The sequence below is a fragment of the Nicotiana tabacum genome, chromosome 10 (genome assembly GCF_000715075.1).
Source record: "Nicotiana tabacum cultivar K326 chromosome 10, ASM71507v2, whole genome shotgun sequence".
In the NCBI taxonomy this organism is placed as follows: domain Eukaryota; kingdom Viridiplantae; phylum Streptophyta; class Magnoliopsida; order Solanales; family Solanaceae; genus Nicotiana; species Nicotiana tabacum.
The window spans coordinates 115,982,745-115,994,723 of record NC_134089.1 but is presented as its reverse complement, the minus strand read 5'-3'; the positions used below and the strand labels follow the sequence as shown (position 1 = coordinate 115,994,723).

The window sequence follows — 11,979 nt, the reverse complement described above, 5'->3', positions numbered from 1 at the left end:
ATGAAAATTCTTGACATAAAGCAAATCTTCCATTTTTTCCTTCCAAATGGCATAATTTGTGCCACTCAAAGTAACCATTCTACTAGTATTGGTTTCCATCGTTTATCACAAATACAAATACTATTTATTAAGAGAGCAAAGTAATTCTTTTCTGATGTGAAAGTTTAGACTGTGTTGCAACCACAAAGCATACTCAGACAAAACATTGGCTCTGATACCACTTGTTGGGAATAAACCCCGTAAAAATAATATTTGCGGTATTAGTGATAAACGCGGGCCACTAAGTTATGGTTAAATCAGCAAGAATAAATATGTAGCAAAAATGACACCAAGATTTTATGTGGAAACTCTTATGAATAAGGGAAAATCCACGTCCAAGAAGAGCGACTGATATCACTATAGCAAGGAATTTTACATTGTGTAGTAATGAGTACAAATACTCCTAAGACCACTACACACTCAAAAGAAAAGACACTCTTTTGCTTTTTCCACCTCACTACAATATCTCTCATACTCTATTTTTCTTCACTGACTATTTTCTTATAGTCTATGGAATATCTTGCTCTCTTTCTTTCTCTCTCTCTCTCACTCAGATGTATTATCTGAGATTTTTGCTATGTAGAAATGAGAGCCAAAGCTCTCCTTTTATAGGCAGAGCCTCGCCTACTACACTTGACATTTTTCTTCTGCATCCTACCCTTTTTGACTATGCAGAAGAAAAAGTTGATGCCAATTTTGAAAAACCAACAAAGGAAGAAAAGTCTTCCTTAATTTATGGGATGGACCCCACACAAGTAATATTACTTTTTTGTTTGTATGGCTAATAAACCAAGATTGAGAGTTAAAATAATTATTATTGGCCCTTAGTTTCACTGATGGAGAAGGAAATGGCGTCTGATTAATCTAACAACAACGACCCAATAAAATCCCACAAAGTGGGGTCTGAGGAGGGTAGTGTATACACAGACCTTACCCCTACCCCAATGGGGCAGAGAAGCGTCCGATTAATCCGTATGGGTATATTACCCTGAGGAGTTGACCGAACCACAAATCACATCCTCAGAGATCCACTGGGTCTGAGATAACAAAAATCAAGAGGATGTTATTCATCCTTACCTCGAGCAACATCAATGAGATACCGATTCAGATGCTGGCCAAATATCTTGGTAGAGAATGACTCAGTGACATGTCGACGGGCATCTTGCCCCATATTTTCTGCCATATGAGGATCCAAAATGAGCTTAGTCATTGCTAAAGAGAACTTTTGTGGGTTAGGGTCACAGAGGAAGCCTGTCACACTATTCTTTACTATCTCTACCGGGCCACCACTGTTGCATGCAATAACAGGTTTATAGGCTGTCATTGCTTCCAATGGAACAATACCAAAATGCTCATCCTAGTTTCAAAGAAAGAAAAAGTTAGAGAATTTAAACCAAAAATAATAACAATGTCATCCTAACCAACGAATCTTTTCTCTCTCTAGAAATGAATGTTTGAGTTATTCATTTAAGAGGTTTCAAATTCAGCCACACCTTTGGTGTATAAAGAACACATAGGCATTGGGCAAGGAGTTCATTTCTTTCAGCAGTAGAGCAAGACATAATGAACCTGATAAGATCAGTAACACCTTTTCTTTCAACCAACCTTTTTAGTTCATCCAGGTACTCCATGTTCTCTCTAAAGTTATTATCAAAGCCGCCTAAAATAAAAAAATAAAAAGTAGCAACATTCCTGTTACCTTTAACATGAAGAATAAATTTGAGCATAAAAGTTATTTTGTACTGCTAAAGCAACATTTTACAAAGACATCTATATAAGGTGTTAAGGACCTATTTCGAATGCAACAAAGAAATTTAGGAACTTCTAATAGAGAGTGTGGGGTCAATACCTCACCTACTATATTGAATAAAAAAAAGGGGAGTAATTGATAGGGAGAAAAACAAAACTGTGGGCGCCAGTGGTTTGCAATTGCAAATCGCAATGAACCAATTTATCTGATTGGTTTCTTGGGCAACAATGATGGCTATAAATAGCAGCCTCATTCTCTCAATTCAGACACACCAAAAAACGAGGGAAGCTAAGCAGAAAGTAAAGCAGTGAGAGTAATCCACAAATTGTTGTCTGTGAGATAAACAGTGAGTAGTAGTAATATTGTAGTGAGGTGCCTTTAAATAAAGAGTGTTATTTCTTTCAAAATTATAGTAGCCTCTTGACACTACCAAGTTGTAATATTATAGTGATTATATTGTTCCACTCGGGTATTGTATTTTACCCTATTAAAAGAGTTGGTGTCGTTGTTATTCTCTTGTATTATTATTATTTGTCGTGGATATTATTCCTGGGCGGGATATATTATTTTTTATCCCAACAACATGGTATCAGAGCCATGGCGAATAATGGTTCGTTGTCTTTTCAGTACCCCCGTCTTACAAAAGATAATTATAAGAAATGGTGTCTACATATGAAAGTCATTCTTGGCTCTCAGAATGTGTGGGAAATCGTAGATAGAGGGTATGCAAAACCCAATAATGAGGAAGCTCTGCCTCAAAATAAAAAAGAGGTCTTGGCAAAGACAAGGAAGAAGGATCAACAAGCCCTCACGCTCCTCCACCAATGTTTGGATAATGCCATGTTTGAGAAGGTGGCAGATGCTACCACCTCAAAGGAAGCTTGGGGGATTTTACAAAATTCTCTTCAAGGAGTTGACAAAGTGAAAAAAGTAAAACTTCAAACTCTAAGGGCTGATTTTAAAGTTTTAAAAATGAAAGAATCCGAATGCATCTCGGATTATTTTTAAAAGTGAAGGCTATTGTAAATCAACTAAGAAGATACGGGGAGGACATAGAAGATGTCCGTGTGGTAGAAAAGATCCTTCGCACTTTAATACCTAAACTTGATTTTGTGGTGTGTGATATTGAAGAGTCAAAAGATTTAGACTCTATGACGGTGGAGAAATTGAAGGGTTCTTTACAGGCCCACGAAGAAAAGATCAAAAAGAGACAAGAAGTGTCATTGGAGCAACTTCTTAAAACTCAGGCATCCTTCAAGGATTATGGAGGTGTATCAAGCTATCGAGGAAACGGACGAGGAAGAGGTTGTGGCGGTCATGGAAGAGGAAGAAGTAATGGTAACAACTTCATTGTTGAAGTTAAAATCCACCAAACATTCAGAGGTCATGGTCGTGGACATAAAGGAGGAAGAGGACGTGGCTACAACCAAGAAAATAATGGACAAAGGTACGACAAATCAAAAATTGAGTGTTATAATTACCATAAATTTGGCCATTACTCTTGGGAATGTCGTAGCAATGTCAAAGAAAAACTAACCTTGTTGACGACAAGAAAGAAGAAGATGAGTCAACGTTGTTGATGACACTCAAGGAAGAAGACAGAGATGATTGCAACTCGTGGTATTTGGACAATGGAGCAAGAAATCATATGTGTGGATGCAAAGAGAAGTTTGTGGAGATCAATAAAATGGTGAGAGGCAATGTGTCCTTTGGAGATACCTCAGATTCCAATCGAAGGGATAATACGATTTTAATCTCCTGTAAAGATGGTAGTCACAAGTTAATTCAAGATGTTTATTATGTGCCAAAATTAAAAAGTAATATTTTGAGTTTGGGCCAACTTCTTGAAAAGGAATATAACATCCACAAAAAAATATACATCTTTGGCTTAGAGATTCAAGTGGAATTCTAATGGCTAAAGTGCATATGGCAAAGAATAGATTGTTTTCTCTAAATCTTAAAACAATTGATGCAAAGTGTTTGAAGGCTAATGTGCAAGATGAATCATGGTGTTGGCACATGCGATTTGGGCACTTGAATTTTGAAGCACTCAAATCAATGGGAGAAAAGAATATGGTGCATGGGATACCATCAATCAACCATCCCAACCAATTGTGTGAAGCTTGTCTTCTAGGAAAACATGCAAGGAGGAGTTTTCCAAAGGAGGCCATGTCAAGATCAACTAAGCTGCTCCAGCTTGTTCACACTAATGTGTGTGGACCAATAAATCCAGCTTCCTTTGGTAAAAGTAAATACTTCCTGCTTTTCATTGATTACTTTAGTAGAAAGACTTGGGTTTATTTCTTGAACCAAAAATTTGAAGCTTTTGCTGCTTTTAAAATTTGTAAAGTACTTGTGGAGAAAGAAAGTGTCCATGAAATTAAAGCTTTAAGGTCCGATAGAGGAGGCGAATTCACTTCAAAAGAAATTAATGATTTCTGTCAGTCTCATGGAATTCGTCGCCCTCTAACAGTACCTTATTCACTCTAACAAAATGGAGTTGCAGAGAGAAAGAATAGAACGATTCTTAATATGGCTAGATGTATGTTGAAAGCTAAAAGCATGCCCAAGGAATTTTGGGCCGAAGTTGTTTCTTGTGCAGTTTATAACAACAGGTCTTCAACAAGGAACGTTAGAGATCCAACCCTTCAAGAAGCATGGAGTGGAAGAAAGCCAAGTGTCAAGAACTTGAGAATCTTTGGGAGCATAGCCTATGCTCATGTGCCACATCAAGGGAGAGCGAAGCTTGACGATCGAAGTGTCAAATATGTGCTTGTTGTCTATGATGCGAGTTTAAAAGGCTACAAGTTATACAACCCAAGCAGCGGCAAGGTGGTGGCAAGTCGCGATGTTGAATTTGATGAGGCATTGGCATGGAATTGGGAAGCTGAGGAAGAAACTTCATATGATTTTCTTCCATACTTTGGTGATGAAGAAGAACCAGAGACCGTGGAACCTGCACAGGACACAACTCCACCCCCTTCTCCAACAAATGTTGCATCTTTCTCTTCTCAAGAAAGTTCAAATGAACAGCTGCAAAGGACAAGGAGCATTCAAGAGCTCTATGACGACAAAGAAGAAGTTACTAATTTTGATTTTTATGTTGTCTCTTTGCTGACAGTGAACCAATGAACTTTGATGAAGTTGTTACAAACAAAAGGTGGAGACAAGCCATGGAGGAGGAGATCAAGTCAATTGAGAAGAACAACACTTGGGAGTTAACAACTCTTCCCAAGGGTCATCGAGCAATTGGAGTGAAATGGGTATACAAAATAAAGAAGAATGCTGATAGAGATGTGGAGAAATACAAGGCACGACTTGTGGCTAAAGGCTACAAGCAAAGGCAAGGCATTGACTATGAAGAAGTCTATGCACCTGTCGCCCGCATGGAGACTATTTGTTTGCTGATCTCTTTGGCGGCCCAAATGAAGTGGAAGATTCATCAACTAGATGTCAAGTCAGCCTTCTTGAATGCCTATCTTGAAGAAGAAGTCTATGTTGAACAACCATTGGACTTCATGGTCAAAAATCATGAAGATAAAGTGTTGCGATTGAAGAAAGTTTTATATGGATTAAAGCAAGCCCCGCGAGCATGGAATAGTTGCATTGACAAGTATTTTCAAGACAATGGTTTTACTCGTTATCTCCATGAATATGCTCTATCTTAAAGTTCATACTAATGGAGATATCTTGCTTGTTTGTCTTTATGTTGATGATCTTATTTTCACGGGTAATAACCCAAGTTTGTTTGAATATTTCAAGAAAGATATATCCCATAAGTTCTAGATGACAGACGTAGGGCCCATGTCATATAACCTGGGCCTAGAAGTAAAGCAGATGGAGGATGGAATTTTTATCTCTCAGGAAAGCTATACAAAAGAGATATTGAAGAAGTTCAACATGCTCGATTGCAACCCCGTAGACACACCGATGGAAAGTGGAACAAAATTGTCCAAGTTTGATGAAGGAGAAAAATTGGATCCCACATTTTTCAAAAGTCTAGTGGGAAGTTTGAGGTACTTGACTTGTACCAGGCCAGATATATTCTTTGTAGTTGGAGTAGTAAGCCGGTTCATGGAAGCTGCTACCTCAACTCACTTGAAGCTCACTAGAAGAATTCTTCGTTACCTAAAAGGTACGATCGGCTTTGGGTTATTTTATTCTTCTTCTAATGATTTTAACCTTGTGATATATTGTGATAGTGATTATGCGGAAGATATTGATGATAGAAAAAGTATAACTGGTTTTGTATTTTTCTTTGGTGATTCTGTTATTTCTTGGAGTTCAAAGAAACAGTCCATAGTTACTCTCTCGACTTGTGAAGCGGAATATATATCAGCAACATCATGTACCTGTCATGCTATTTGGCTAAGAAGATTACTGAAGGATCTCAATTTGCCACAAATTGAGGCTACAGAGATTTGTATTGATAACAAATCTGCGCAGGCACTTGCCAAGAATCTGGTGTATCATGATCGAAGCAAGCATATAGATACAAGGTATCATTTCATCAGAGAGTGCATTTCCACGAAGGAAGTCGAGCTCAAATATGTGAAGTCTCATGATCAAGTTGCAGACATTTTTACAAAGCCTCTCAAGTTTGAAGATTTTCAAAGATTGAGAATAAGACTTGGTCTGAAGAAGAAAAATCAAAATTAAGGGAGATATTTGTGGGGTCCATACCTCACCTACTACATTGAATAATAGAAAAATAAAGAAGAGTGATTGACGGGGAGAAAAACAAAATTGTGGGCGCCAGTGGTTTGCAATTGCAAATCGCAATGAACCAATTTATCTGATTGGTTTCTTGGGCAGCAATGATGGCTATAAATAGCAGCCTCATTCTCTCAGTCCAGACACACTAAAAAAATGAGAGAAGCTAAGCAGAAAGCAAAGCAGTGAGAGTAATCCACAAAATATTGTCTATGAGTTAAATAGTGAGTGGTAGTAATATTGTAGTGAGGTGTCTTTAAATAAAGAGTGTTATTTCTTTCAAAATTATAGTAGTCTCTTGACACTACCAAGTTGTAATATTATAGTGGTTATATTGCTCCGCTCGAGTATTGTATTTTACCTCATTAAAAGAGTTGGTGTCATTGTTACTCTCTTGTCTTATTATTATTTGTCGTGGATATTATTACAGGGTGGGATATATTATTTTTTATCCCAACAGAGAGAAGTGAGCCTTATCCTCCAATGGAGACAAATATCACGAGGAACTTCCCTACATCAACTTCAACAGCAGATTATCCCTGATCAGATGTCAATGTTGACTTTCCTTCAGTTAAAGTTCCCATTCTAAATAGATTGCGAGCACTTCTACGTATCCTTATTTTATACGATGAGAATATATCATGTATCAATATACAAATTGACATCATGTTATCAACTCTGCACAAACTCCAGATACCTAGAGCCTAGAGTCAAGAGTTAAAAAAAAATTGAGGTTGAAATCCACCATTTTGCTGGGGATTTGCACGTGCTCGGTCTTTTGATAATGCAACTCAATCATACAAATGGACTAGGGAAGAAATAAGCTGAACTTGCCTGCAATAGTCGAGGAAAACACCATTCCTATTTAAAAGTTGATCCTGATTGGTCTCAAGCATTGCAAAGGCAGATATTGCCAGTTCTACATTCTTTATCCTCTCAAATCAATGGATGGATAGGAAATTCAACCTAAAACAAAGTGCACAATTAAAGTTGTATTAGTATCTTACAGATGAGTTGTTACTTGGGAGCATTAGGCTTCTGAAACTGATCCACATTGACTACAACACAACTAGTTTAATTCCACGTGTATCTAGATTCTTGAAGGTATTTGAAAAAGCAGATACTGTAAACCTGTTGTTAACCAGGATTATATCTGCCATACCTACAGTGTGACCACGAAATCAAAGAAGAACTAGATATTGGAACAGAGAACTAAAAAATAAACAAGTTTAAACAATAGAAGAGAGAAAAGAATTAAGGATAGAAAGATAAACTAATCAATAAAGACCTTTCGTTATTTCTTCAATGAAGTCAATGAGTTTCCAATAGAAGAGAGAAAAGAATTAAGGAAAATGGCAGTAGAATGCAACCTGCTTGAGGTAGAAACTCCATAAATAATTATGCTAATAGCTTAGAAATTGATTTTCATAAACATTCCATACCTTTTGCGACTTCTTTAACTTCATCAGTGGAACAACAACAGAGACCTGATCTGCTAGAACTATATCAAATGAAGGCCACAAGAATAACATGCAGAGAGCAACAAACATGCACCAGTCCATTTAAGGAACAATGGATATTCTTCTGACATAAAACCATAACATAGAAAAAAGATATTCTTACCAGACAGAGTCTCCTCAACAAATCGATTTTTATCATGGTGGGTAGTGAAAATATGAATTTTGCGACCCAAAGAAGAAAGTTCCACAGCGGAATCAACAATAATTAGCCATTCAGATCCACCTAAATATCACATATGCAGGAGTCAATGAGCAGAAAAACTGAGGTCTCGATACACTTAAAATAATATGAGCTGCCATATTGCCATAAGTCTGCACAATGTGCAGACTAGATTTCCTCAAACCAGGGGCGGCCCTTCCATAAAGCAAGTAAAACCACCGCTTTAGGCCCCATTTTTTGTTACACTTAATAAACTATGTATAAGTTTAAAAAAGAGTTCTGTAAAGTAAAAAAAAATTGATTTCTTTCTTTAACAAATATAGAGAAGAAGGATTTGCAACTAATATGATTTCTATAAAGGAAATTGCACTTGAAATAAATATCTAACCTGAATTTCGTAAGAAACGTGTGATATATAGGAAGTAATAATTTGATACAAATGTTGATAATGAAATCTCAAAATCTTTCAGAAAGTCCTTTAGAGTTAATTACATTTATACATAATAGACAAAGCTATTTTTTTACTTCAAAATAGATTTGAACAATTCGAAGCATATGAAAATATTATTAGTTTTTCAATTTGGCAGTAAAAACTAAAATCACTAGATGTTGGAAATTTGAAAAAATATTGCATGAATATTGTGTGTTCCTTAAAGCATAATAATCAATTCGATATTGATGGTTTGGATTTATTTTCTGAATTAAAAGTATTAAGGAAAATAGTACAATTAGAACATAATAGTTTAATTGATACACTTAATCAAATAAAAAGATTTAGTTCTTTGCCAAATGCCTCAATTGCTTATGGAATAATGTTCATAACTCATGTTACTGTTGCTTCAGCGGAAAGAAGTTTTCAAAATTAAAATGGATAAAACCTTACTTAAGAACAACAATGTCAAAAGATAGGCTAAATGGATTAGCTATATTGTAAATTTGAAAATACTTATTAGGATTTATTGATTATAAAAAAATTATTAATAACTTTGTATCTAAGAAAAGCTAAAAAAATAGACTTCAAATAAATAATAAAAAATTAAAAAGTTAAGGCCCCTCATAAGTTTGGCTTTAGGCCACAAAATTCATCGGGTCGCCCCTGCCTCAAACCCATGCCTCTGAAGAATTGTATGCGGTCAAAATTGAGGAGCATGATATTTTGAAGTCTTAAAACGGGCTAATAGGTCCGAGCCCGGGAGACTCGAAGTGGAGATCGGATCCGACTTAGGGACACCCTCCTCGAGGAGGCTAATCGAAGGCCTAGCACGATCTATATCGAGGGCATCACAATCTCGAAGTCAATCAAGAAAGAGCAGGAATTTCTCAGGAACATGTGGACCAAGGCATTAATTAAAGGATAAGGTTTGTACGAAATGGTACAGATCCGTACTAGGCTGTTATACCCATGTACCAATAGAATCATTTACTTTTATGAGAAATGTACCATATTGGAGTTTTTCTTCCTATATAAAAGGGACCCAATCATTTTGTAAGGCATCAGATCATTCACTGCAATAGAACATTCTTATTCTTCTTGTTTAACATGCTCAATAATTATTCTTCAACTTTATAGCCTTTACTTTATTGGTCTTAACCGACCTCGAGCCCCCTGGATAGCCAAGCTCGAGGCCCCTACCGTTTCAACAATTCTGGTTTGGTCTATTATTTCTTCCTACTTAAGCTCAATATTACTTGTTTAATCACTAGAGAGTGACTCTACAATGTTCTCAATCACTATGTCCATAATTTTCTGGGTTCAATAATCAAACTCCTGATTTACAATGTAACTCTTTAGTTTCTTCTTTCCTCTGATCAACCTTTAGGTAGGCTTAAACTATCTTCCGATCTGCGGCTCATGGTGTTAGTTATTACTTTTAGCCTTTCATAGCACTATGGAATATTCATGATACAATCCTTTAGAAATTCATTCCTTTATCTATGACCTAGGCTCAATTCTTTCTTTTAACGTATACCAGAACCTTCTATGGTTGTATATGTTGTATGTATAAAACTTCAAACCCTTAAGTGCGTTCATAACGTAACCAACTCTGGATCATTGATTGAATAATTCCTTTCGTTCCATCTTAGCTTTCTTTAAACGTAAGCTATTATTTTTTCTGATCTTTCTGTCTCCTTGTTGCATCCATACTTAGCTTATCTTAGTGTCCACATATATTGAATTTACATACAAACTATATGATCTTGAATATCACTTCTGATTTTACTCCATGTTCACTAGCCATGGTAGGAGATACTTTCTTAGAGAGTGCATACATGTTGTTTTGAGACTGTTGTCACACGACCATTTCCTCTTTAGATCATTGTGCTTAGGTTGAAGCCTTTTTCCTTATTTTCTCAACTAGTTTGTCATAGTACTTAGGGAAGAACCTCTGACTCTTGTAAAAATTGTGAGTCTATTATATTGTATACTCGACGGACCTTCTGATGTCCTTCCTTGCCTATTCTTATCCGTAGTTACTTACCTCCACGCCCTTGTGCTTGTAGGGTTGCTTCTAAACGGATATTCTGAATGTCTTCCCAGTGTCACTCTCTTTTATTTCTGTAACGCTCATACGGTACCTTTAACTACCCTGACTCTTATTTGAATATATCTCAAGTATTATAATGACATTACTGTGAGTATGAGTTCTCCATGTTGGGTTTACTATATTTATCTTGCACGATCTACTGATTTGTTTGTATCCTCTTATCTAGAAATAACTAAGCTCTTCCTGAATCAACTACTAATCACTCGTTGGCCCACTCTCATATCAATTCAGTGTAATCCTTCTTAGGTTATTTCCTTGTCTTAACTTACCTCACGTACTGGCTCCTTATCTGTCAATAACATCTCGGGAAGAAATCCTTATTTCTTCTTTTTTATAAAGTTCTGGAATCATAGCATATCTGTAACATTTTGATAAGTGCAATCTCATCCTTTTTTTATTTTTTTATCGCATATTTTTGCTTTATCATTCCATATTCCCCCCTTTAGGGGGATACTAAGACTTGGAGCTATGACGACCTGTCTATAGATGTTTTTCCTCTTCATCTTTGGCGTCCTTTCACATTATTAATAACCCTTACTCACCTTGCGGTAATACTTCTGTACCAAGGATAACAAAATTCCTCACTCGCGATTATGAAACTTAGTGTAACTGGCATATATAGTCCCTTAAGCTTAACTTTGCTCATATTGCTTGTTTTAGGGAAGCGTCTCCCTGAATGACCATTTTCTAAATTCATCATGGATCTTCTTCTGTTGTCCATTCTATTATTGTCAGAATGCAATCTGAAATTCCCATGATGATGACTATCATCAAATCACTCGGTTCCTAATTCATGTTTAGTTTATCTTTTTCACCAGTCCATACTGATTTCTATTACTCTGGGGTCTAACTTTTCCTTCTGGCCATCATGTTAGAGTCACGAACTTATTTTTCGAAATGAGGATATGACTTTATGGCCTATACTCGTTTGTTGTCTTAAGACATATCACCTCCCGTCTCTTCCTTCACTGACTATGGATTCGATGATACCGTCATCTTTTTGATTTACCGTTATCATCCATGTATCACATCTCACTCATAATTCTTCCTTATCTCTCTTCCTGAATGGTAAATAAGGAAAATTTTCATTAGCTGGGTACCTCGTACCCTCTTTCACCTTGCTTCCTTTACTTGGTGAAACTTGTATTTACCTTCTGAATCTCTCATTATCTTTCACCATCAAGATGGATAGATATTCTTACCTTAAGGCTCCATTTCCAGAAGCTCGCCAGGTTCTTCTAACTCAACTTT

The 11,979-nt window shown here is 36.4% G+C and overlaps 1 protein-coding gene across 1 annotated transcript; it reads right to left on the bottom strand.

Moving 5' to 3' along the window:
* Nucleotides 1-1,102: 1,102 nt before the first annotated feature.
* Nucleotides 1,103-1,670, bottom strand: LOC107780711 (uncharacterized). Its single transcript, XM_075223893.1, has 2 exons — nt 1,533-1,670; nt 1,103-1,396 (listed from the first exon to the last, which is right to left on the bottom strand). Exons 1-2 carry the CDS (start codon nt 1,668-1,670, stop codon nt 1,103-1,105), a joined length of 432 nt encoding a protein of 143 aa, XP_075079994.1.
* Between the last annotated feature and the right edge of the window lie 10,309 nt (nt 1,671-11,979).